Genomic DNA, 27,935 nt, shown 5'->3' on the forward strand with positions numbered 1-27,935 from the left:
AAGGATGGAGTTTTGCTTACAGTGCCCGACAAATGCTTTGGAGACCTTAATTCTATTCATCTATCTATCGCTGCATCCCCATGTGACTTTGGGAAAGTCACATGATGTTCTCCCTGCTTCAGCCTCCCATCTCTAAAATAAGGATAATAATCCTTCAGTTGCATTTTCTCTTTAGAGTGTAACCTCTTCAAGGCAGGGACTGTCTCTGACTTTACGTTTGCTCAGCAAGTATCACAGTAGAGTCGGATTTTAGTTGTGAACTCCAGCTGTTAACATAATACGGATAACGGCAAACCAATACCATTCCGTCAGAGAAATGCTACGCCCTCTGAAGGCGGGATCCTGAGGCGGTTTAAATACTGTAAAGGGAACATAATTACTGGGCCTGGAAAACAAATGAATTTTCTTTCCCTGTCATTGTTCTGGGCCCCGTTAGCATGAGGTCCTTCTCTATATTGAATAGAATGATAAATATAATTGTCACCTTTATCATATTTTTTAGAGGCGTGTGCCCTCCGGAAATCTTGTGAACAAATAATGTCTCCAGAAGATGTCTGACATAGTGTAAACAATGACAGAAGCAGGCCAAGCTGGAAAAACAATGAAAAAAGGGGAATGAAGATACATGAAGGATGGGTGGTGAGGTCGTTTTTTTTCTTCTTTTTTAAACAAAACAACAACAAAAACTGCCCACGCACTTTCTGCTACATCACCCTTTATTTTCACATAAAGAATAAGGACTGATAGTTTAGAACTGAAGAGTCACACTTGAAATCTCTGGGCATAGACTTTGCCTTCGCAAAAGCAACTGAATCCTGATATTCATGGAATCGTTTTCACAGAGTTATATAACATTGTATCCATTTTACCGTGGAAGCAACATATTTTACCCACCTTGAATTAAAAAGGACACAGCAGGCTCAGAATGTAATGTACAGCTATGACAGTCGATTAAAACAGGACAGCTGTGTATACAAGCAGACGCCTGCAATGCTTCCAACAGACGTCTCACACATTTTAGGGATATCTTAATGCTCTCGTAGGATGTGTCTGACATTTGAAAACATTCTGAATGGTTTGCTTGCCCTTTAGTAAGTACAGTAGCTGCACAGAGGTAGTTTGTATTTCATTTCCTTGCGGAGTCAAAACAAGATTTTGCTGCAAAGTGAATCCATTGCAATGGCTTTTTTTGTTCCACGTTACAATGGAACGAGATAATTGTTATAGAATTTATTACACTGATTCCCTTTTGAGGAGGATTATGAAACAACCACCAGCACTTCTGATTTGCTTCAGAGAACGAGCTGCAGCTCATAAAGATTGGGTTTAAAAAAACAAATGTCAAGAGTGATTCATGGCAGCATTTTATCTTGGTTGTATTTACTGTACTAGCTGTGTCTGTCTCATTGAAAGCCAATTATGAGACATAAATGAAAAGTGATGTTCAGTGTGTGAAGTTTCAAATACTTTGGCCACCGTACAAAATTCCCAATACAAGTCAAAGATTAAACAATTTTGAAGTAATTAAATCAGCAAGGTTTGAGCTTAGGAAAATCAGGTAATTAACGACTGTGCAGAAGGCTGAATCACACTTTCCTTCTTGTCAAGAATTTTAAAAACATTTGGCTTACATCAGGAACCACAACTAAATAGCTTTAAAAGGATCCGCAGAAAGACTCTCTGCATCCCAGCCCCCAGATAAATAATGCAGATATTTTGACCTCTCTTCTATTAAAACCCTCTACCTCCTGTTGAATGTACAACCCAGAGGAGAACCCACATGTTACTTGGTCTTTTGGCACTGTGTTACTCAAGAATTATTCTGGGTTCTATGCACAGGTCTCCCAACTCAATCTTTCTGTGCCTTATTTCCCCATCTCCCTCCCAGTCTATGATATTACTTCCTTCCTCCCAACCTTTCTCTCGCTTGTCTATTTAGATTCCCCCGATCCAACACCCGATAGCACACAAAAGGACTGCTGTGCCCATGGGCTGCTCTGCTGAATATTTTTTTATTAGTAGCTCAGCAACTGTTATTAAGCTCCTTCAGAACTCTTGGATGGATCCCATCTGGTCCAGGTTGAACTTTTAGAGTGAGATTTTCAAAAGTACCTACAGGATTTAGGAGCATGTGCCTCATTCAATCAGAGCCTTGCACTTAAATTTCTTAGATCCTTTTGAAAAACTTTCCATTTATTCATCACTTTGTTTCTGAATGTTCTCCTCTGACAATGCTTCTTCTTTACTACCTGAAAAGAGCAGATCTGGGTATCCTCTTTGCTGAAGACTGATGCCATTAATCTTATAAGACCATCCTTTATGCTGTGGTCCTGATCCTGAATTCATTTGGTTACTGGGAGGTACTCTGGTCTAATGGATAGGGGGCACAGGACTGAGGACCTGGAGTCTATTCCTCGTTCTGCCACTGATCTATTGCATGACCTTGGGTGAGTCACTTCCCACCTGTGTTTCCCATCACACCTTTCCTCTGGCTTGTCTATTTAGATATAAACTATTCAGGGCAGGAACTGTCTCCCACTGTGCGTAAACACACACACACAATGCCGAATGCAACAGGGTTCCATTTTGGGGTGGGACCGCATGGTACTACTGTAATACAAATAATAATTAACAATAACAACAACAACCTGAAACTCTCATTGACTTCAGAGAGGAGAGGTTTGGATGTGGAAGGAATGTAGGGTCAAGCCCTCTCTGGGCTCTAGCATTAAGAAACAACAGTCTCGTCATCCATTCATCTGGAACATTTAATGGCTTACCGTCCTGCATGACTTTGGTTCATGCACTTACTGAACTACTGGGTGGCGGAAGCTCTCCATATTCTCCTCTTCAGCATAAATACTTGAGAGACGAATGTAAAAGAGCAAGTAGATTAGTAGAGGCCCACTGTATTCAGTCAGAAAAACCTAGAAATGAAAAAAAGACTTCTCAGGGTGGGGAATTGAACAACAAAGGAATAATAATAAGAAGAAGTACCTAAGTATTTGATCTGCCATGGCAAAGGGCCCAGTGGTACACCACAGCTTGACTACTGTGTGCAGATGTGGTCACCCCATCACAAAAAAAAAAATATTGGAATTGTAAAAGGTTCAGAAAAGTGCAACAAAAATTATTAGGGGTACGGAACAGCTTCCGTATGAGGAGAGATGAATAAGACTGGGACTTTTCAGCTTGGAAAAGAGACAACTTGGGGCAGAGGAGAGATAGGATAGAGGTCTATAAAATCATGACTGGTGTGGAGAAAGTAAATAGGAAGTGTTATTTACTCCTTCCCAGAACACTAGAAATAGGGGTCATGAAATAAAATTAATAGGCAGCAGGTTTAAAACAAACAAAAGGAAGTGTTTCTCATACAAAGTGCAGTTAACCTGTGGAACCCTTTGTCAGAGGATGTTGTGAACACCAAGACTATAAAAGTGTTCAAAAAAGAGCTAGATAAATTCATGGAGATTAGGTCCATCAATGTCTATTAGCCAGGATGGACAGGGATGGTGTCCCTAGCCTCTGTTGCCAGAAGCTGGGAATGGACAACAGGGGATGGATCACTCAATTACCTGTTCTGTTCATTCCCTCTGGGGCACCTGGCATTGGCCACTATTGGAAGACAGGATACTGGGCTGGATGAACCTTTGATCTGACCCAGTATGGCTGTTCTTATGCCAATGCAAAGCCAAAACATCCCTCAAGTCCGGGGATCAGCTCTGACCATTTTTTTCAACTGGAAAATGTTTGAAAAAAGTTTCCAAATTGTCAAAAGGTTTCATTTCTGGTTCAAAAATAACTTTTCATTTCAAAACTTGAGCTAATTATCATACAAGCAAATGGGAGAAAAAAAAAACCCTCAAAAATGGTTGAAATTGAAACAAAGTGATTTAACTGACCGAACCTGAAATCTGAGTTTGGATTTTTGCTTCATAAAAATTTGCAAGATTTTGACTTTTCATTCTAATTCGGAACAGTAAACAACAATTATCACTGGATGGGAAAACTCTTTCCCACCCAGCACTAGTTATTACAACATTCTTCAACTAGCCATTTATAGCTCATTGACATATAAAGTCTGGGGGCCCGTCCTGCAGTCCTTATTCAGTGAAAGCCTCCACCGAAATCACTGAAGAGGGATTGCACTCCCAAGCCTTGGAGTGGAATGTACGCAGACAGGCAACAGAGGTCTATAAGGAACAACACCTTTTTCCAAAGAAAAATAACTCCTCCTTCTCTCAGAGTCTGCTGTGTCTACACTCGGGGGCTCTGCTGACGTAGCTCCACAATTCTGAGAGGAAAGGACATTCAGCAAGGGAACAGGGGGTATCCTGGCTCTGTCCCCTCTCTGCCCCACTCACCAGCCACAGTAGGTGCCTGGGCACACGGGGGAGGGGGGGGGTTGTTCTCCCATCACTAATCCACCTCCGCGAGAGGTGGGAGCTAGGTCGGCAGAAGAACTGTACTGTCTATCCCGGGGGTTCAGTCAGCACAGCTGGGTCTCTCAAAAGTGTGGATTGTCAACACCCCTTGGAGATGTAGCTATGCTGAGGTAAGTGTTCAGTGTAGACCAGCCTTTAGGCTAGGTGTATACCACAGAGCTAATGCCAGCATAGCTATGTCAGCAGAGCCCCCAGTGTAGACACAGCATACTCTGAGAGAAGGAGAAGTTCTGCCGTGTAGGAACCTCCCCAGCTGACATTACCTATGCTGACAGAAATCACTTTCTGTCGGCATAGGTGTGTCTACACTGGGGACTTTGTCAGCATGGCTATGTTGCTGGGTTTGTGGGTTTTTTCACACCCCTGCCTGACACATCTATGCCGGTATATGTTTTAAGTGTAAACCAGGCCGTACTCCTGCCCCACAGCAAGGGGAAAGCCGGGAAGTCATTGGGTTGACTTGGGGGGGGGAATAGTCAGAGGGCTTGTCTACACTGAAAATGCTATAGCTGTGTCACTATAGCGCTTCAGGGATAACACCACTTATGCCAACAGGAGGGGTTTTCCCATCGGCGCAGGTACTCCACCTCCCTGAGAGACGGTAGTTAGGCTGCCTGGAGAAATCTCCCTTTGGCGTAGCGCTGTCTACACTGGGGGTTAGGCAACAAAGTTATACCAGCCTAATTTCCTAGTGTAGACCAGGGCTCACTCACACTCCATTCTCTATTCTCTCCATTGGGCAATGCAGCTATGTATCGCCCTTTTCTCAGGGCAGATTGTAAAGTTACAGTCCAGCTCATGGAAAATAGCCTTCCATTAATATTGACACAAAGTTTTTTAGAGAATCCCTGCTGGGGGAAATATAATGTGACCAGAACAACGAGGAGCATGGATCTGATTGTCTAGCCTCTCTGGAATGAAATTCCAGATTAAAACCATGTTGTACTACACATGTACAAGAGATTGCAATGAGCAAATTGTAACTCAAGTGCATAACACTGTGGAAAGGAGTTTATATGTTCATAACTAATGGACTATTTAGCTTAAAGGTGGCTGTTTGCAGTGCTTTAGAACTCTATGTGTTAAATGCCTGTGGTTTAAATGAATTTAATTTTGAATAGCTTTCTCCAAATAGTGCTTGGCAATCCCTCAGTGGACCCCCTCCCCCCATGCATTGTTTTTGAAATCTATCTTTAGCAGTGCTTATAAATGACTGCAACAGAGAGACTTTCTCTGAAGAGAGGGAAGAGCATCTTTGCCAGCAGGCTGGCTAACCTAGTGAGGAGGGCTTTAAACTAGATTCACCGGGGGAAGGAGACCAAAGCCCTGAGGTAAGTGGGAAAGCGGGATACCGGGAGGAAGCACAGGCAGGAATGTCTGTGAAGGGAGGGCTCCTGCCTCATACTGGGAATGAGGAGCGATCAACAGATTATCTCAAGTGCTTATATACAAATGCACAAAGCCTTGGAAACAAGCAGGGAGAACTGGAGGTCCTGGTGATGTCAAGGAACTATGACGTGATCGGAATAACAGAGACTTGGTGGGATAACTCACATGACTGGAGTACTGTCATGGATGGTTATAAACTGTTCAGGAAGGACAGGCAGGGCAGAAAAGGTGGGGGAGTAGCACTGTATATAAGGGAGCAGTATGACTGCTCAGAGCTCCGGTACGAAACTGCAGAAAAACCTGAGTGTCTCTGGATTAAGTTTAGAAGTGTGTGCAACAAGAGTGATGTAGTGGTGGGAGTCTGCTATAGACCACCGGACCAGGGGGATGAGGTAGATGAGGCTTTCTTCCGGCAGCTCACGGAAGCTACTAGATCGCATGCCCTGATTCTCATGGGTGACTTTAATTTTCCTGATATCTGCTGGGAGAGCAATACAGCGGTGCATAGACAATCCAGGAAGTTTTTGGAAAGCGTAGGTGACAATTTCCTGGCGCAAGTGCTAGAGGAGCCAACTAGGGGGGGCGCTTTTCTTGACCTGCTGCTCACAAACTGGGTAGAATTAGTGGGGGAAGCAAAAGTGGATGGGAATCTGGGAGGCAGTGACCATGAGTTGGTTGAGTTCAGGATCCTGACGCAGGGAAGAAAGGTAAGCAGCAGGATACGGACCCTGGACTTCAGGAAAGCAGACTTCGACTCCCTCAGGGAACGGATGGCCAGGATCCCCTGGGGGACTAACTTGAAGGGGAAAGGAGTCCAGGAGAGCTGGCTGTATTTCAAGGAATCCCTGTTGAGGTTTCAGGGACAAACCATCCCGATGAGTCGAAAGAATAGTAAATATGGCAGGCGACCAGCTTGGCTTAATGGTGAAATCCTAGCGGATCTTAAACATAAAAAAGAAGCTTACAAGAAGTGGAAGGTTGGACATATGACCAGGGAAGAGTATAAAAATATTGCTCGGGCATGTAGGAATGATATCAGGAGGGCCAAATCGCACCTGGAGCTGCAGCTAGCCAGAGATGTTAAGAGTAACAAGAAGGGTTTCTTCAGGTATGTTGGCAACAAGAAGAAAGCCAAGGGAAGTGTGGGCCCCTTACTGAATGAGGGAGGCAACCTAGTGACGGAGGATGTGGAAAAAGCTAATGTACTCAATGCTTTTTTTGCCTCTGTTTTCACTAACAAGGTCAGCTCCCAGACTGCTGCGCTGGGCATCACAAAATGGGGAAGAGATGGCCAGCCCTCTGTGGAGATAGAGGTGGTTAGGGACTATTTAGAAAAGCTGGACGTGCACAAGTCCATGGGGCCGGACGAGTTGCATCCGAGAGTGCTGAAGGAATTGGCGGCTGTGATTGCAGAGCCATTGGCCATTATCTTTGAAAACTCGTGGCGAACCGGGGAAGTCCCGGATGACTGGAAAAAGGCTAATGTAGTGCCAATCTTTAAAAAAGGGAAGAAGGAGGATCCTGGGAACTACAGGCCAGTCAGCCTCACCTCAGTCCCTGGAAAAATCATGGAGCAGGTCCTCAAAGAATCAATCCTGAAGCACTTGCATGAGAGGAAAGTGATCAGGAACAGCCAGCATGGATTCACCAAGGGAAGGTCATGCCTGACTAATCTAATCGCCTTTTATGATGAGATTACTGGTTCTGTGGATGAAGGGAAAGCAGTGGATTTATTGTTTCTTGACTTTAGCAAAGCTTTTGACACGGTCTCCCACAGTATTCTTGTCAGCAACTTAAGGAAGTATGGGCTGGATGAATGCACTATAAGGTGGGTAGAAAGCTGGCTAGATTGTCGGGCTCAATGGGTAGTGATCAATGGCTCCATGTCTAGTTGGCAGCCGGTATCAAGTAGAGTGCCCCAAGGGTCGGTCCTGGGGCCGGTTTTGTTCAATATCTTCATAAATGATCTGGAGGATGGTGTGGATTGCACTCTCAGCAAATTTGCGGATGATACTAAACTGGGAGGAGTGGTAGATACGCTGGAGGGGAGGGATAGGATACAGAAGGACCTAGATAAATTGGAGGATTGGGCCAAAAGAAATCTGATGAGGTTCAATAAGGATAAGTGCAGGGTCCTGCACTTAGGATGGAAGAACCCAATGCACAGCTACAGACTAGGGACCGAATGGCTAGGCAGCAGTTCTGCGGAAAAGGATCTAGGGGTGACAGTGGACGAGAAGCTGGATATGAGTCAGCAGTGTGCCCTTGTTGCCAAGAAGGCCAATGGCATTTTGGGATGTATAAGTAGGGGCATAGCGAGCAGATCGAGGGACACGATCGTTCCCCTCTATTCGACATTGGTGAGGCCTCATCTGGAGTACTGTGTCCAGTTTTGGGCCCCACACTTCAAGAAGGATGTGGATAAATTGGAGAGAGTCCAGCGAAGGGCAACAAAAATGATTAGGGGTCTGGAACACATGAGTTATGAGGAGAGGCTGAGGGAGCTGGGATTGTTTAGCCTGCAGAAGAGAAGAATGAGGGGGGATTTGATAGCTGCTTTCAACTACCTGAAAGGGGGTTCCAAAGAGGATGGCTCTAGACTGTTCTCAATGATAGCAGATGACAGAACGAGGAGTAATGGTCTCAAGTTGCAGTGGGGGAGGTTTAGATTGGATATTAGGAAAAACTTTTTCACTAAGAGGGTGGTGAAACACTGGAATGCGTTACCTAGGGAGGTGGTAGAATCTCCTTCCTTAGAGGTTTTTAAGGTCAGGCTTGACAAAGCCCTGGCTGGGATGATTTAACTGGGAATTGGTCCTGCTTCGAGTAGGGGGTTGGACTAGATGACCTTCTGGGGTCCCTTCCAACCCTGATATTCTATGATTCTATGATTCCTTGAGCGCTAATCTTTAAATTGGGATGGCTTTTATTTTGGGACACTAAAACTCTTCCCTTTTCCTCTGTTAGCTACTATGGGACAAATTCTCTGATAGTGTCAATCCACTAATGTCCCAATTGAGCATCCAATTCTATGTGGTGGCTTTGAAAATCTCAGCCGATAAATGTAAGGCTCAATTTTCAGAAGGTTTTGTTTAATTGAATTAGGCCTGTGCACAATTCCCCTCTCCCCAAGTGAGTGTTTCCCTAACCCGGTCCGGAAGTAGACAGGCGGGAAGAAGGAAAAAAGCTGAGTCTGTATAAAGGAGGGCACAGCCCGGGGGCAGAGAGGCCAGCGTGAGGTCTGGTCACCTCTTACATGCCACTTCATCCCCAAGTGAACTGAGGCTGCCAGAGTTTGTGGAGTGAATGGGTCTGGAATGTGAGGGGTCAAGACACCTTAAAAAAACAGTCTCACCATGGACTTCCCAGTGCAGCACGCCTGGGTGCAAGTGAGAATGATTATAAGTGATACTACAGTGACGCCTATCAGTCTGGGGGTCCCACTGTGCTAAGTGCAGTACAAACAAATCGTAAGAGACAGTGCCAGCCAGGAAAAGCTTATCCACTAAACAGACACAGGGTGGGAGAGGGGACAGGCAGAGAGAGGCGAGTAGCTTGCTTGAGATCACCCAGCATGAATCCCAGCCCATTGCTGACAGCTCATGGCAGCTGTTCTGTGGGGAGTAGCCAGGAACAGAGCAGCAGTGTGTGGCTACTTGGCACGGCAGCAGAAACGTGTTCTCTCTTGACCCTTTGCCCAATTTCAGACTCAGACAGAAGGCGGAGAATCAGGCAGGGCCCTGTGGATGGACTATAGCCTGACTTTGCCCAAGCAGCAGTAATATACAAGCTATGGGCTAGCTGATTCCATATGCCAGAGGAACAAGCCACTCAGAGATACAGTTGAGTTGTATATGCTGTGCTTTATCACCACAAGAAGCAACCTCACACACCAGCAACACCAACAACATGTCATGATAGGTCTGTGACACTGACTAAGCCCCACCTGACCAAGGTGGTCTATAGGGACAGGGAAGGGCTTACATGTCATCAATCTCCAATACAAAACACTTAATTGCGGACTTTAGTGGCACATGATCCCGGAGCCTGTCATCAGTCTTGCAATCAAAGGAGGTCTGGGCCGGCAGGGAGAGATGAGGTCTGGATCGCTGCATGGGGCAGCACATGGGATAAGTGCTGGGGATTATTATTTAGAGCTGATAAAAATACCATTTTTTCCTAAAAAATATTCAGGGTTTCTTTTTCATTTTTTTGGTTGAAATTTCCTTCAAAAAGTCAGTTTTTCAATGAAAAAATGTAAACCCAAACCCACGATACTTTAGTTGTTGAAAACCACTTTGGACACACACACACACAAAAAAAAAACAGTTTTCAAAAACTGAAAATCTTTGCCAATAAAATGTTTGGTATACAGTTAGTCTTTGAAAACCTGGAAAAAAAACCATCATTGAAAATGAATTTCTTCTGCAAAAGTTTGCCTTAAAAAAAATTGGGGAAATCCCTTTTCAACTAAAAATGTTGATGAACTCTATAGTTAGTATTACTGTTGGGAGAGTGCTCTGAAACAAACCTTCCTGTGGTGGACATTGACTCTGTCAGGGACACTTCTAGTGACCCCTGTACAACAGTGTGTGCTGCTCTGTACGAGTGTGGACTGCTCTCAGAAGGGACATGCCCTCATTTTCTGTCCCCACTAGGAGTTTCTCATATCCCACGCAGCGGACAGCTGCCTCCCCTTTTCTCTCCCTCCCAGTATGCCACAAATCTGCCACTGTCCCATTTGCTTGGTGGCGTTGAAGAAGTCTTTCTTTTTTGGGGGGCAAACCCATTATGGGCAGGAGCTCATCACCAGGTGCTTAGGAGCATCTTTACTCACTGATCCATCAGAGGGGCCTCTATTTCTCCCTGTCCACACCATCTGCTGTTGCCTTGTTAACCACTGGCACAATCAGATGTGTAGTCCACAATTGGGTGTGTGGGAACACTCCAATTCTTTGTGCACAGAATCATAGAAATATAGGACCAGAAGGGACCTTAAGAGGTCATCTAGGCTACCCCTGCCCCCCAAGCCAACTTTATTTTCAAACATTTTTCAACCCACTAGTTCCTTTTTGAAAATAAAAGGCCAAACAATGCCTTGGTGCTCTTGTAACAAAGCCACAGGAGGGGTCAGCTGCAGGGACTGAATTTGGAAACTCTGGATCTAAAGCCTGTACCCCTTGAGCTACAAGACCACACCAGTTAGCTTGAAGGCAGTAGCAGACTCATAAACATCCACTTGTGGTCCAGCCATTAGGAGGGGACAAAGAGCCATTCTCTGCCAGCAGTTGCAAAATGCTTCTGAAAATGGCGCACTTGCTCAGTGATTGATTTTCAGAGGAACCAGAGCTCGGACTGGTCTCATTTGGAGCTGCCGGGCACTTAGCATGTCTGAACATCAGACGCTCAATGGGTTATTCAATAACTTCTGACCTACTAAAAATATCACAAAAAGTGATCTGAGATTATAGAATGATAGTAGCCCCTAGCATGTTAATTCTATCAGCATTAATGTTGATTAATGACAAAGGGACACAGGGGTGCAAACCTCATACCCAGCCTGATTCCTCATTCATCCTGCATGGATCAGATTATTCCTATCTCTGACAGGTCCCGAGGGGTCTGGCTCTTATTTTATTTACCCTTTGGTAGAATTTGTACAGTGTGTCATGCCAATGAAGCCTGACCGCCCTGAATAACAATCAGGTCAGGGATTATAATCCCAAACCACATGAGGCAGTAAATATATTTAGGAGACATGACTGCATAAGAGGTGAAAGGAGCTCCTTAAAGTTATTCATTGCTTGTAACCCAGATGGAATGTGGCAGAGACATGAGACAATTTCTCTGACTGGTTGATGCAGCTGGATTAGAGCCTCGACATGAGCCCAGTGGGACCACCAGAGGGGATCACAGGATTTCTAATGCCAGCTAATTGCACTTCATGCACTAGTTAAATCAAAAAGAGATAAAAAGAAGATAAATTGGGGGAGGGAGGAACTGGAGCCTGGAGGACAAAGTAGAAACGTTATTTTGACGTAATAAGAAATAGCAGGAAAATTCCATACTTATAAACTAGAAGCCCACAGAGTCACAAATAAGTCTTTATGAGAATATACTAACTGATTCTTCCATATAACACTTTTGACATGCCCTTTTTTCCCTGCCATGTAACAGACCCCTAGTGTGGATCATATTGCATTTTGGACTAGTCTAGTATTATTTCATTTATGGTGAGCTGCGGGATGGAACTCCAGAGAGGCCATTTAACCTTTCCCGGCTGCTCTTTTCTCAGCTACGTACCTTGGCTCTTTCCATGCCATGTAAGGGTAGTTTGCCAGTTCATGGGTGACACCTCCATCAGTGAGAGATGCGAACAAGGTACTGTGCGCACAGGGAGGGGAGCTGATGGGAGTGGTTGAGAGAGCACCCTTGCTAGGAGCAATGAGTTTGGGTCATTGCTTGAGGCTATCAGCAAAGCAATAGCAATGACATATTTTAAGCATGTATGGGGCAATCATGTGGACAAAAGACCACAGCGGCAGTAAATAAGTTATCTAAAGGACTGAGTTTAATTTTTTGACGAATGAAAGACAGAGGGTGGCTGGGTGTACAACTCTGAGTCTAGGCCAAATGGATACAGTGCATACCACACAGTCAATATGATACTGCATATCTTCTATTTATATTCATTATAGAGACTATTACTCTGTGTGTGTGTGTGTTGATCGTGGCTGGGATTTCGAAGGAACCTAAGAGAGTTAGGGACTCAACACCCACAGGCACCCAAATCCTACAGCACTGAGTGCCTAACTCCCTTAAACTCCTTTGAAAAAATCCCATCTCCAAGTGTTACTGTGTCAAATCTTAATATACAGCATTAGCTTCTGGGCCAATTTCTACCCCCACTTATACTTCTGCGACCTCAGGAAAGTCAACAGGGCACCATTTTGGCAATATCTTCAAATGATCTCTATTTTTGGCCTTTTATCTCTACTGTTGTTAAGGATTTTGGAGGCAGGTTGGCAGCAGACGGTAAAGTTCTGCAGTGCTAGCTGGACAGTCAAACAACTTTTTTGTTCCCAGCTCCTGAACATCTCCCCAAATCCGCGGTGCTATCTTTTAATTCCTGCAGACAGAGTCTGCCCGGGCCTGTATTTCTTGGCCTGGGGTTACAGTGACAGTGAAGCAGCATTTCTAGCTATTTAAGGCTCCGTCCTGGCTTGTGCTGCAAGTGGCTGAGGTGGAGCAGCGGGCCAAGGAGGAATTCTCAGTCAGAACCCCCCAGAATCACTGGAGGCGTGAACCGCGAAATGTACCGGGCCTGCTCTGCTGGTTATGGCAAAAGAGAGGGAAGGTCTAGTACCAGTCCTGGGATGCTGGATGCCACTAGCCCTCCCTATTCCTTGCAGAGAACTAAGGCTGTGTCTGCCAATTCAGTAGGACACATACCTGCCAGCCCCCGAAAACAAACAAGTGATTGTAAATCAGTGCACAGTTATTATAGCTTTGTCTATATTCAGGCACAACCCAGGTGACACATGTGCATACCCATCTGTAACCTAACTCCAACATGGGCATAGAATGACTGGCAGTTATGGGACACCGGGTATATTTGTGGGCCAGATTTCAAAAAGAATTCAGCATCCATCAACTCCCCTGTAGGCACCTAAATGAAGTGGCCCTTTTGAAAACCTGGTTATTTACAACAGTGAGGTGCATTTCCATGGAACTTTTCATCTAGAGGTCTCAAAGCCATTCACAAAGGAGGGTTATCTCCGTTTCACAAACTGAGGCAAAAAAGAGGTTAAGCTGCTTACCTGAGGCCACCAGAAAGAGAACCCAAATCTCTCAAGTCTCAATCCAGTGCATTATCCACTAGGCAACATGCCTCTCTTATTTAGCTACCTAAATAAGGTCTTGAGTGCTAAGGTCTTTTGGAAATCTGGCTCATCTGGTGCTGAGCATTTTGAAAAATCCAGCTATAGTTAAACCTGAAATATAGATCAGTTCTTCAGTACAATAACTTCTTGGGCTAAATTCCTACCTAGCCTGTCCTTAAACAGTCAACTGAACTGTTTTTCTGAACTGTATAAAATGGACTCCATGGATCCGGGATAAAAGACACAAGAACACGCTTTTGAGGATCTAAAGAATCTATTAACCACATCCCTAATAATCACATTTTATGACACTCTCAAACCAACAGTCAATTCTGCCCAGGCCAGAGCAGTGGTCTCGATGGGACACTACTCCAGTTACACAGAGATGATTAGCAGCCTGCAGCTTGCTGTTCCAAATGGCTTTCAAACTCTGCAGCTAGAATCCAGAGAAGATGTTTGGGGAGAGCGTAAGAGAGACCGAGAGTTTATTTGCAGCCCCTTGTTAATTTCAAATTTGTGGGAGGTCACAAGCTGTTAATAAACAGTCCATGGACCCTTGCATGCCCAACCACTCTTCCAGCCTCATGGCATTCCTCTGCTACAATACAAAGAATCATGGGCGTTCAAGGTAATCCAACAATCTTCCGATCAGTGAACACGTACAAACTCCATTGCTGTTCTGCTGCATAAATCAGAAGTCACGCAGCTTTCCTTTGGTGTAACGTTCTATGTTGTACATAGACTTTGTATAGAATCAACAGTAATGAGGCTCTAACCCACACAATTGTACAAAAATGGAAAATACTGTGGTGCATTCAGCTTGTAACAGTTAAGAATGTGTTCGCGAGTACGAGGATGGGATTGTCCAAGAATAAAGTTAATGGGAGCTGGGTCCCTTAGGTAACTGGGGATTCCCAGCCAGTAATACTGTTTATATAATTGTTACACATTCCCAGGCCTCTAGGTAGATCATGGGCAGCTGGGATTAGCTATGGGACCCCTGCTTCTAAAAGTACAAACCTCTCCTGAGTGCCACATTCAATGTGTTGCATAAAGATGTTTGCTATTTTATGATATAGATTAAATTATCCTGTCTTGCTAACCTAAAGCTTTTACTGAGATCACCCATACATCTCAAGGGAATGAGTGGGATCAGTACCTGGACTGGGCAGCCCTCTAAGAGTCACCAGCTAATGTGTTGGTCAACTCCACAGTCCACTGTTCAAAAGTTGTATGAAGGTGGTTGACCAGGGCCCAGTTACTCCTGGTCTGTAAGAGCCCAGAAGAGACCTTTAAAGTGGGATTTCCAACAGGACACAGTGTTGGCCTACTTCTGCTCCCAATGACATGAATGGTAAAACTATCAACATCAACAGGAGCCAGAGGTAGACCAGCGCTGAACGTTTTTTGGAAATCCACCCTGCTGAGCCTCAGTTCCTACAAAATTATCCAAATATAGACAGGTCAGATGGCCAGAGACTACCAGCCTTCCTCAAAGTGAGTAGCACCCCACCTTCTCAGTAATCTCATGGGTTTCAGTCGAGGAAGGCACCGCTCTGAGTCGGGGAATAGAAATCAGCAATTAGGAAAATGAGTTAGCTACTTTAGTGCCCTGGAATTCTGTCTACATTGTCTTTGCCCTTACAACAACAACAACAACCCACGGGGGGGCCTTTAATATGCATGCACCCATTCTTGCACATGTGCTATGCTCAACAGTGCATAAAACATTTGCCTGTCCTAAAATTCACTACGCTCCCAGCTGCCTTCCTGGAGAACTGACATTCTGGCAAGGTTAGTTATATGCTTGTGGCTTTTGCTCCTGACACACAGAGAGAAACAATCACAGCATTCTACTTGGCCTTATTAGCACTGGCATCTGATGAATTATGATCAGCCAGTTGGCCAATTTCAACAGCAGGAAGGTCCCCGCTTCCCTTATCAGTAGATTTCTCTGCAGCTGCTGGGCAATAACAAAGGGCCGAGAGTGTATGTGGGCCAAAGAAAGGCCTAAACAACATTATACCATTATATACAGTGTCAGGCAAACTCAATCTGTTCTTTGTTGATAGCTCTGGAAGTTGAAAACTATTTAACTTCATTAACTAAAGAAAAAAAACAACAACCATGTGTGTACAGTTTGCCTTTGCAGAAGGCTACATTTCAAAGTTCACAGTGTTGACACGCATTAGTTCATGGCTTGTCCAGTTGTGCCAAAGTAAAGCAACATGCATTATATGTAACATTATGAATTGAATCAGAAATCTCAGCCATGAACCAAGCGTCTGTTTAGAACGGAGGTCACTTGTGTCTCAAAATTATGATCAGAAAAGTGACTGTAAAAAAAAAAAACACCTTCTTATTCAGCATATCTACTTTCTGGGACCAGATTCTCAAGTGGTGTAAATGGGTGTAACAAATCAGAAAGCTTTGTCAAAATGCAGCTTTCTGATACCTTCCTGTGTTAGTCAATGTTAAGACAATTGTATACTAAGGACATTAAGCATGTAGAACTAGTTAATAACATTGTATGTTCTTTTGCTATTGTCACTACTGCAGAGTTTTCAGTTTACCCCAGAATTCCTTGGTGGTGCATTACAGAAATCAGAGGGCCTTGCCACATAATTGTCATCAAATTGGCCACAAAATCCACAGGCCCAGGCTTATTTATGATTCACTCTTCCAGTCATCCACTGGCCTATCCTCCCAACCATCAGCTCACGTTCTATCTTGATCTCACATTTTCTCCCATTCATTGATCCTGTCAGCATCTCATTTACTGCTCTCTCTTTCTCCTCTTTACACTGACCACACAAATTTGCTGGGACCCCTATTCCCCCGTTACTTCCCCATACTTTGTGCATGTCATTTGTCTTGCCTCTTACCAAATGATGACCTCTGGACTGTGGTATTGTATACAAGCCCATTCCCTGGCCTCTTTCACAATCTCACATTGAGTCCAAGCCACATGATTTGCTTTCTCTACGGCAAAGATTCTCAACCTGTGGAAAGCAGCCCTGCCCCAGGAGTTCCCAAACAGGTATCAAGGTATCTTCCCACATGGCCACATTGGGAGAGGGGTCCTGAACAGGTCTGGACTAGAGAGGAGGAGATGGTCCTGTTATGGAAAAGGTTGAGAACCACTGCTCTTTGGTGATTTAGCAACTTCCTCTCACAATACATTGAAACGTAAGGGCTTGGAGTGTGATTCTCTTCTTACATACCCCGATTTCTTTACACAGACTTCATAGAATCAGAGAAATGTAGGGCTGGAAGGGACCTCCAGAAGTCATCAAGTCCAGCCCCCAGTGCTGTGACAGGACCAAGTAAACCTAGGCCATCCCCGATAGGTGTTCATCCAACTTGTTTTCAAAAGCTTCCAATGATGGGAAATCCACAATCTCCCTTGGAAGCCTATTCCAGAGCTTAACTACCCAGAGAGTTAGAAAGTTTTTTCTAACATCTAACCTGAGTCTCCCTTGCTCCAGATTAAGCCCATTACTTCTTGTCCTATCTTCAGAGGACATGGAGACCAACTGATCACTGTCTGCTTTAGAACAGCCCTTAACATATTGGAAGACTGTTCTCAGGCCCCTCCTCAGTCTTCTTTCCTCAAGACTAAACATGCCCAGTTGTTTTAACCTTTCCTCCTAAATCAGATTTTCTAAATCTTTTATCATTTTTGTTGCTCTCCTCTGGACGCTCTCCAGTTTCTTCACATCTTTCCTAAATTGTGATGCTCACCATTGGACACAGTACTCCAGCTGAGGCCTCACCAGTGCTGAGTGGAGCTGGACAGATACCTGCTGTGTCTTCCATACAACACACCTGTTAATATATCCCAGAATCATATTAGCCTTTTTTGAAGCTTCAGTGCATTGACGACTCATATCTGTGTGTGGTCCGCTATAACCACCAGATCCTTTCCAGCAGTACTACGACCTACTCAGTCATTCCCCATTTTGTAGTCATACATTTGATTTTTACTTCCTAAGTGAAGTACTTTTCACATGTCTTTATTCAGTGGTATTACTCCCAGTTTACCACCACTCACCAGGATGGGTTGTTGTTGGCAGGGGGGGAACTGAACCTGGGAACTTGGGATCATGAAACACACGCCTGTTTGAGCTAAATGACCCCAGCTGATTAACCAAGGCTAGAGCACATGCATCAACCTAGCCATCACTAGCAGGGGAGAGTGCATGCTCAGTGGGTGTGGGTTATATAAGCAAGAGAAGAACCAGGTGACTTGTTTCTTCCTTTCTCAGGGAACAGGAATACCTGATCCTTTCAATAAACCATGTCCTCTCCTCCTGCACAGAGTTGCATTACCCAGACATGAATGGGAGCAGGGGGAGGGATAGCTTTATAGCTAGTATACTTTTTTATTTTGGAACCATTTAACGTTTCTGTCTCAGTTTCCCATGTCTCTACATCGGGAATTACATTACTTATCTGCCCCAAAGGCGTGTGGTGTAGATTGATTAGTCTGGAAAGCAGGCTTAAGACAAAAAGTGCTATTATCCTCATTATGTTTCCATTATTTATTAGAGACTATGTGTGTGGGCGGGGGGTGCCAAAGTAAAAAAAATGTTTCTTTGACCAAACTTAATTTTTTCTGTGATTTTTCCCCATTTTCTGGTTAAAATGTTTTTTGTTTTTTTCTTGGTTTTCAGATGCTGAAATTTTTTTACTGAACACATTTTGTTTTAAACAAAAACAATTTTTCAAAAATGGGGAAAAAAGGGGGTTTCAGTGGTCTGTCAAAATGATTTTTTATGGGAAATGGTCAAAAGAATTTAATTCCCATCTAACATAATTCCCATTTTTCAACCAACTGTATTATTTATATTAACAGACATCCATTGCAGTGTGCAGTAGTAAGTCAAGTTAGAGAATGAAAGTCTTCCTGCACTTAGAACAGTGTGACTGATTACTACTAATGACTTGAGTTGCACTAATATCTAAGAACCTCAGTCTTGGTCCAGAACTCTATTATGCTGGGCACAGCACAAATACAGAACAAAAAGACAATCATTGCCCCCAAAGAGTTTATAATCTAAATCATTACAATCTCAGGCATCTACATGGGGACCCTCAGAAAGATTAATCTGAATTAACTTTAAAGTGGATTAATGGAACCCCTGCATCGATGCTCTTATTCAGAATTAAATTGGATGTAATCTAATTTATTTTAATTAAAAATTGAATTAATCTAAATCAAATGAAATCCACTTTATTTCAGAATAAAAGCATACACCTAGAGGTTTAATGGCGTTTCACTAATCCACTAATCCACTTTAAATTCACACCGTTAGTTAATCCGAGTTAACTTTCCTAAGTGGCATGTATAGACAAACCCTAAATGTATTCCAGTTCTGCTGTTAAACCAAGCATTTTAATTCCCGCAAACAGCAAGGTACTTAAGAAATTGTCTAACTTTAAGCATATGCATAATCTCTTTGAAGTCAATGGCACTCATGTTCTTAAACTTAGGCACATGCTTAAATACATTGCCGAATAGAAGCCTAAATGAAGTTCTGTCTTCAGGTCTTAACAACCTCATTAAATTGGCAGACTTAAACTGCAAATTAATAAAGCTTCATGCTCACCTCTTTGAGTTGGCTTTTATCATATTTTCTTCACCTCTGACTATGAGGATAATGATGGCGCCTGACACCCTTAGTGGCTAGATAACAGACCCAGCTAAACCTGATTGTGTAATCACTGCCCAAATAAGGAGAGTTTTAACAAAAACGTGAATTAGATAGACAGAGGAGTGGCTTGAGGCTGATTTACAATAAGAGCCTTGTGTATTGTTATCTGTCAGCCACACAACAAGGCAATATGTAAAAGAGGTCTCTGCCTACTAGATTAGGCCCCAAATTGGTCACAGATTAAACAAAACACCAACACCCCATTAATGAGGAATTCAAACCCACCAAGGTAGCATTTTTTTAGGAGCCATATAAAAATGATCTGTGAACTCAGATCCCACTAGCATCTCTGCTGCAGAAAACTAACCTTTTCTACTCCCAGTGCTAGGCAAAAACAACTAACAGTTCTTACACAGAAGTAAATTACAAGTTTGTGCTAATTTTAGTTCCGGAAGAAACAGGGAGGGGAAAAGACTAGAGATGGAATTTCCTGTAAGAAAAAGCCATTTTCTTTCAACTGAAATGTTTTACAAAATTGTATCAATCATGAAGAAATGTTATTTTAGAAAAAAAAATTGAAAAAAGTTTTGAAAATATTGAATTATCCTGTTTTGACATTTTTAGAGTGAAAAGTTTTGATTTTTGGCTTCAAAACTTGTATATATACAAAATTAAAAATTAAAAAAACAAGTTGAAATTGAAATAAAATGCTTTGATTCACAGATTCTAAGGCAAGAAAAAGGCCACTGTGACCATCTAGTCTGTCCTCCATCTTAGCAAAGGGCAAAGAAATTCTCAAAAATAGTTCATAGAGCAGATCTTTTAGGGAAAAAAATCCAATAATTGACCTGAACCAATTTTTTTTCCAGAATTCCATTTTGTTAAAAAAAGTGATTTTTTTAAACAGCTCCAGATAAACAAATCTCAAATTGTTTTGAGGGACAGATAATCCATTTTCTGACCAACTCAGTAGGCAACTTTAAAAAGAGCTTTATGGAGTTCAACAGTTTCTCTCTCTCACCAACAGAAGTTGGTCTAGTAAATATTACCTCATCCATCCAGCACTAGAAGAGACAGCTGGAAGAGAACAATTTCCCCTCGACATTTCTTAAAGGAATATTACTGTATAAACTGAGAGAAAAAAATTATTAATTTTATATTATTTACATACACTGGTTACACTTTAAAAGTTCTTTCTGATATGCAAAATTCTACTGGTCTGATAATTCACTTTTACCTATAATAGGGAATTGCTTTGGAATTGGTTCCAAATCAAACAGAAGAAACCTCTTAAGAGTGGCTATATAGCCATCTAAAGTATGTTAGTTGCTTGGAAAACACATAGGACCAACTTCTGAAAGAGCTCCAGACCCACTTAGGCATCTAAATCAACTGGCCAGATTTTCAGCACCTGGCAGCACCTGTTGAGACTAGTTTGTGGGGAAGAACTGTCCTCAGAGGGAATGTTAGTTGTTGAGTACTGGTGGCAGGGCACTGCAGAGGAAGCCCTAAACAGCTCCTGCCACCCAGTCAGGAGAAATGGGTAGGGGCTGGCCACTAGCTAGGACTGGCCTGGAAACTGGCCACACCTGCCTGCCTCGTTAACAGGGGCTAAAAGCTTAGGAGGAAGTGAGCCCAGGGGGATGGAGACCAGGAGAGGAGAGTAGGCTCAGAGGGAGCTAGGAGCCTGGTGCCATTGAGGCCTGTGCTAGTCCGAACCTGTAAATAGTTAGAGCTTGGTGGTGGGGACCGGACACAGGAATAAAGAGCATAGATGTTGTACCAGCTAGAAGTGGTCCTGACTCACTGGGGAGCGGGGCCAGGAGGCTGAACCCAGCGTGGCACGGTGAGGCCCAGTTACAGTACTTCATGTGACAAAGCACTTAAGAGTTTAAGCTCCATTGTCTTTTGATGAGATTTAGGGTCCTAAAGTGCCTTTGTCATTTTTGAAGTTGGCACTTAGGCTCTTAAATAACTTGGGGTTAGATTCAAAAAGTGGCTTAGGAGTTGCAATGACTAACTTTTAGGTGCCCTGTGGCCAAGTGGAATCTTCATCTCCAAGTTAGGTGCCCAGGCTCTCATATCCCGCATGGGGAGACTTAGGTACCTAGAGAGAGGGATTCTCAGAAGCCAAGAAGCTGAGTGGAGATCTGTCTAAGCTCAAAAGGCCTGAAATGCAGAGGGAAGAGATGGGGTTTAGGGCCCAGATTCACAAAGGTGCCTAATTCCCATGGATCTGGCCCTCTAGATGATTGACTGATGGTCTGAAGGGAGATGCTAATCTCGGCTTGGGATTCTCAGCTGTGAACTCTCTCCGGGAGCCAGGTGCCCAAACCAAGTCAGCCCTTTCTCATGAAAAAACGGCTTAGGGGGCCAACCCACCACAGAATACCCAGTAGCCCGGTGGCCAGTGCACTCAGGTGCTCAAATCTCTGCTGCAGCTCATTTGGCTGGGGCCACGGAGCACTACTATAATCATCAATAACCATAAATCTTAAATAAATAAAAGTTTTAAATGCTTTTTATTGTACAATACAATAGTTTATACACTGTATGCTGTTATAGAATAACCCTACCATAAAAGTTCTGAATATTTAAACTAATGGCACAGTGAGGAAGAATATTCCTCCTGCTGAGAAGTGAGACAGTTTAGTATATGGAACAGCCTTCCAAGGGAAGCAGTGGGGGCTAAAGACATATCTGGCTTCAAGACAAAGCTTGATGAGTTTATGTAGGAGATGATATGATGGGATAGCCTAATTTTGGCAATTATTTGATCTTCGACTACTAGCGGTAGATATGCCCAATGGCCTGTAATGGGATGTTAGATGGGGTGGGATCTGAGTTACTACAGAGAATTCTTTCCTGGGTGTGTGGCTGGTGAGTTTTGCCCACATGCTCAGGGTTTAGCTGATCACCATATTTGGGGTTGGGAAAGAATTTTCCCCCAGGGCAGATTGCCAGAGGCTCTGGGGGTTTTTCACCTTCCTCTGCAGCATGGGGCACGGGTCATTTGCTGGAGGATTCTCTGCATCTTGAAGCCTTTAAACCACGATGTGAGGACTTCAATAGCTCAGACATAATTTAGGGGTTTGTTACAGGAGTTGGTGGGTGAGATTCCGTGGCCTATGTTGTGCAGGAGGTCAGACTAGATGATCATAATGGTCCCTTCTGACCTTAAAGCCTATGATTCTATGACAATGTGGTAAGATGAATATTGAGAAACCCATGGAGAGGACTTTCTACACATGAATTAAATAGTAAAAGATGCTATCACCTGTGGTACTGATGACTCGCTATAAATTCATTATTGACAATGGGGAATTAAGCTTTGGTTATGCTCCTGTTTTAGGCGACATAAACCACTGGGAAGGAAGAGATTAAACTCAGTTATTGTTACAACTAAATAATCTACAAACATGAAACAGTACCAGAAGCGCTGGTGTAAATCAGCATAGCTCTATGGAAGTCAATGGGCCATACGTGGTCAATTGAATTAACTCCACTGAAGTCAACACTAGGGTTGCCAACCCTCCTGGATTGGCCTGGAGTCTCCCAGAATCAGCATCGATCTCCTGGTGATTACTGAAAGCAATCTGGGAGATTTTAATAGGCTATTTTAAGAAAATGACATTGTCATGTTGGGGAAAAACATCTCCCAGTATAGCTTCAGTCAGAGTTGACAACCCTAGTCAACACACTTATGCTGATTTACACCAGTTGACGATCTGGCTGAAGTGGTGGAACTAAACATGCAAAGGGAAGAGCATATTGGGCAGATGCTCCTGCGATTCTGAGTTCAGACTCCAAGAATGCACCTTTCAGGGTGTTGCCTTCTGCCCTCCAGGGTAGCAGAAATCTATGTGGCATTCATTCAGCAGAACAGCTACAAATGCCTACAGGTGAAAGCCTAGAGGGCTAGGACTGTAAGACCATCACAAATTGCAGGGAAGAGATGTGCCATCTTGCAGCTCTGACCCGGAAGCTGCCCTTGTCCAGGACAAAAGTCGGGCAGTAACATGCCCTTTGCCGATGTGTCTGCAAAGCACTAGTTCATTGCTTAGGCACAGTCAAAATGGGTCCGTTCTGTAAGTGATTTGCAGTAATGGTTAGTAATGCACAGTGATTGCTACCTACCTGGATTACTGAGGGGCAGATCATATTGCTGCTCCATTACACCTTATGCAGCTGTGCAGGGGAGGCACTGAGGGACCACTGCCCACAGTCAGCTTGTGTGGGCATGTCTTCCCTACAGAGTTATCCCAGCTAGAGCCCACATGTTGTCCCTAATTCTCCCATCTTTCCACACAGGAAAAACTTCGCACCCAGGCTGGAGGGTGCATTAAGCCTGAGCTAACAGGGACAGCTGTGGCTGTAGGCTTGAGCTGGAATTCCACTTCAGCCTGGGCTAGCAACAGGGCCGGCTCTAGGCACCAGCAAAACAAGCAGGTGCTCGGGGCGGCATTCCGGCGCCGGCCCTGCTGCGCCCCTAGAAATGTGCCCCCGCCGCCCCAATTCGCCTCTGCCTGCTCCCCTGAGCGCGCCACCACAGCTCCGCTTCTCTCCCTTCCCTCCCAGGCTTGCTGCACGCGAAACAGCTGTTTCGCGCGGCAAGTCTGGGAGGGAGGAGAAGCCGAGTGGCAGCGTGCTTGGGGGAGGCAGTGGTGGTGGAGCGGAAGTGAGCTGGGGTGGGGAACTGGTTCCTCTACCCTCCCCCCGTTACTTCCTGCGCTCCCCCCCACCCTCGCTTACCTCCGCTCTGCCTGCTCCCCTGAATGCGCTGCCTCTCCCTCGCCTGAGAGGGAGGGGGAGAAGCGGAGTGGCGGCTTGTTCAAGGGAGCAGGAGGAGCAGAGGTGAGCTAGGGCAAAGGGTTGCGGGGGGGGGGGAAGCCGCAGGAAGCAATGTGGGGGGAATGAGGCACACCCGGGGGAGGAGGCAGGGCTGGGGATTTGGGAAAGGGGTGAAGTTTGGGCGAAGCTGGTGACAGGGGGGTATGAAAAAAAAAGTGGGGGTGGCCAAAAATTTTTTTGCTTAGGGTGGCAAAAAGCCTAGAGCTGGCCCTGGCTTGCAACATGCCTACTTTGCAGTGAGAATGCATGTGAATCAAACGAGGGTGCTGTTAGTCCTCCAGTGCTATCCCACAATTCCATCGGGGTTGTATATTCCTGTCTAACTGCTCCCTGTTTCTGCACTGTGTCTTAACCCAACCGTTGCCTGCTCAATGGCTGCGGAAGTGCAGCATACAGAGATGCCATCCAATACATCCTCCTGCCGGCATACTGTCAGCTGTCCAGAATCTCACACCCACCTTCTGGGGAAGGTGTGATGTGAAGACCCACTTCTAAGCGTGGCGGACAGGAAAGAAGTGGAGAGGTAGAGAAGTCAGTTGAGTGCGCTATGGCCCACTTGGTGGTTTGCAAACTGAGTTCCTGGATGACACGCTCATTAAAAGCTCTTCCTGCCAAATGCTGTTTGCTTTCACCTTCAGAACTATCTGCATAAACAATGAGTAACCCCACTTGGAGGTTATGTTCATAAAGCATTGTCCCCTGTCCCTGCCACAGAGAGCAGCTCCCTGCGAGGTAAGAGAGAGCACCCTGTGAATGAATTAATAAGAGTAGCCAGCTTTTACGCACCGCTAAGAACCATGGGCTATGCCCCCAGAAATCCATCCCAGCACACGGGCTAGTACAGAACCGTGGGTGCAGTTACATGGGTCAGGCACGGGTAGCACTGTGCAATGGGGATGCTCCACGTGTACGAAGCTCGCCCAGGCTTGGCAGCCAAGACTTATCTTGTAAGAACCAGCCAGAATGGCAGCCCGTATATTTCAGGGAGCACAAGGGCTAGTATCTGGTTGGGAGGAGGGGGGATGTGTGTTGTGTCCCTTGTGGGGGGGGGTGTCACAGATTAATTTCCCACAGTGCAAGCGAGCAGCTCTAAGAAACATTTTGTTTCTCTAAGGTGGGAATCTTTCCAGTGCTCCCCTGCCCCATGGCAGGGCTGTGGCTACAAGCTACCAATTAGCTTCTCCTATCGATTCTGACCAAGAAATGGAAATACTAAGGGCCAGATTCTCACAGCCTTCCTCACAGTGGGCTAGACTGGGCCCTGGCCATGCTCAAGGCGAGCAGGACAGTCACATTCCCCTGTCTTCCTAAGCCCTGGCTCAACCTACTTGGATCTTTGGCTTAGTGCAGAGAGGAGGCCCTGCTTTCTTGTTGCATGCCCCTCCAACAAGAGGGCTGGGAGAGGATCAAGAGTAGCTACCTAGGCACATGCCAAGAGGAAGCTGTTCCCTTCTAAGACTTGTGGTCATTCACTCCTTCCTGTCCAAGATGCGGGTGGCTCCCTGAGTCACAATTCCATCCTAGGACTGCCTCTGGGAGGCAGCAGTTCCACACTGCCCTTCATGCAGGCTCCAACTAGTCCATTGAGAAGGGCTTTAATTCTGACTGCTAAGTAGTAGAATACTCAGTATGGGGAAGGTTGTGAGAATCTGGTCCTTCCTCATTGATGGCAATTAAAAACTAATTCAAGTGCAACATTAAAAGAAGTGTAAGTAATTTACAGAGTATTGATTGCTATGAATGACTTCATACTTCCTTTTATCACTTTCAGAAACCAAGCAACTCTAAATAACGTATGTTTCCACATGCAAAAACCAGGAATTCCCCTCTCCTCCCCCAAAAGCTCTGTTTGCTGATGGGTCTGGGGCTCTCAAAAATCACATATCATAGCTTATAGAAAAGCCATAGGGTATAGCAGCATGGTCAAGTAGACAGAGCACTGGATTGAGCTCAGGAGACCTGGGTTCTAATCCCACCTCTGCAACCTGATGTGTGATGTGTACCTCTATTTCCTCTCCACCCTTTAACTGTCTTGTCTATTTAGACAGTAATCTCTTTGGGGCAAGGACTGCCTCTTACTATGTGTTGGTACAGCTCTTAGCACAATGATCAGTCAGCCCCCTCCCGCAGGCGTTACTGTAATATAACTATGTTGCTATTTCATAAAGTAAATTTCAGTATCTATTGAAAATTAATTCTGTCGTTGTGGCACTCCGTATCAAAGAGGTTAAAATACCTTGGCATTCTTAGCTTCATTAGTCAGCTTCAGAACGTAATCTATAGCCTGGTCCTTCCTATTCCCCTTTCAGGTGAACTGATGGGTAAATGCACTGAGCTACTATATCAGATTATCTTCCTGTTTTAGTAAAGTTTTATATCTGTATCTCCTTTCATTCTGAAACCCAAAGAGCCTGTGCAGTAAATAAACATCTTTGGTTAAAGGTCCTTCACTAGTTAGCCTACGATAAGATAAAATTGTTTTTAAAAATTGATTTTTTTGCCTCAGGGACTATTGTTATGTCCATCCTCTAATCTTTAATCAGATGTCTGAGTTACTAGGTTGATAACTTGGCTGACTATCACTTAATTCGGGTTTGAGGGATGATAAAATAATTATGCAATTTGACATAGAGAAGGACAGGCCAAGGAAGTGGGAGCAATCTGAAGCTTGAAATGTGTTGTACATTAAGATCTATCGTGTTGATTGTTACAAGGACATACTTACTGTGGTCCAACTGACCTGCTGACCCAGATCTGTAAAGTACAGAGTAATGATGGAGGAAACTGCCAAGCTTTGAATGCTAACGGAATCCTTCAAATAGGGCCCATCTAGAATGTCAAAGAAGCAAGATAAAATGGTTTGAATAATACATCCCCTGCAATGACTCACCATAAAATGCAAGACACACAGGAGTTAAGCAGTGGTTGCAATTCACATTCCACCCCATGAATTGGGCCTGAAGTGAAAAGGAAGCCGTTTGTTTTCTGATGTATTTGGTGCTTTCAGGTCTTACTCTCCACATCTAGCGCACATAGGATTTGTATTAGATTTTATCCTGTGAAGATGACACCACATTGAGAAGCAATGCACAACAGCTGTTATGTGGCTGACTCATGTTCATCTACTCTATAGGGGACTCATTGCTCATAATTGCACAAACCCTTTTGTAAAGCAGTTTTAGACCATGCCTTGGAAGGTTTCACAGAAAGGCACCATGTGAGACGATGTCTCAGTCTCTGAATCCCTGAACTGTTTCTGGTCAAATGTTTGCTTTTTTCATGCTCAGTGGTAATTAGTGATGGGTGGAACAGTAGCGATTAGGAAGTCAGCTTCTGTTTGGACGAGCTCCTATAACCCAAGAACTCTCTGTCAACCTTCTTGGACCTAGTCAGACAGTGGACTGAAAGTAAGGAGACCTGAGGTTTGTTCCCAGCTCGGCCACTGACCTGCTGTATGACCTTGGCTGAGTTACTTCACCTATTTCTCCTTGTCCTTCTAGTCTATTTAACTTGTGAGCTCTTTAGGGCAAAGTCTCTCTCTCATTATGCATTTATACATCAGTGGGGTTGTGTGGTGGGGCGGTGCCCCACCCCCATGCCAAATTGGGCTACAATAGGCCAGAACAGCTGCACAAGGCGGCAGCCAATCAGGGAGGGCCTGTTAGAGCCAATCAGGGCCAATATTACAGCCAGCCAATCAGGGCTAGGCT

At 44.5% G+C, this 27,935-nt stretch overlaps 1 protein-coding gene across 1 annotated transcript in view; it reads right to left on the bottom strand.

Annotated features, from left to right (window-relative positions):
- The window catches only part of TECRL (trans-2,3-enoyl-CoA reductase like), a gene marked incomplete at both ends in the record, with an annotated part of 120,250 nt that overhangs the window by 24,018 nt on the left and 68,297 nt on the right, over nucleotides 1-27,935 (bottom strand). Inside the window, 3 exons of the mRNA XM_084625483.1 lie at nucleotides 485-590; nucleotides 2,812-2,927; nucleotides 26,951-27,054. Coding sequence (XP_084481609.1) covers nucleotides 485-590; nucleotides 2,812-2,927; nucleotides 26,951-27,054 — 326 coding nt within the window. The remainder of the gene's footprint in view (nucleotides 1-484; nucleotides 591-2,811; nucleotides 2,928-26,950; nucleotides 27,055-27,935) is intronic.

This window comes from Lepidochelys olivacea (genome assembly GCF_965140295.1).
Source record: "Lepidochelys olivacea isolate rLepOli2 genome assembly, chromosome: 4".
In the NCBI taxonomy this organism is placed as follows: Eukaryota; Metazoa; Chordata; order Testudines; family Cheloniidae; genus Lepidochelys; species Lepidochelys olivacea.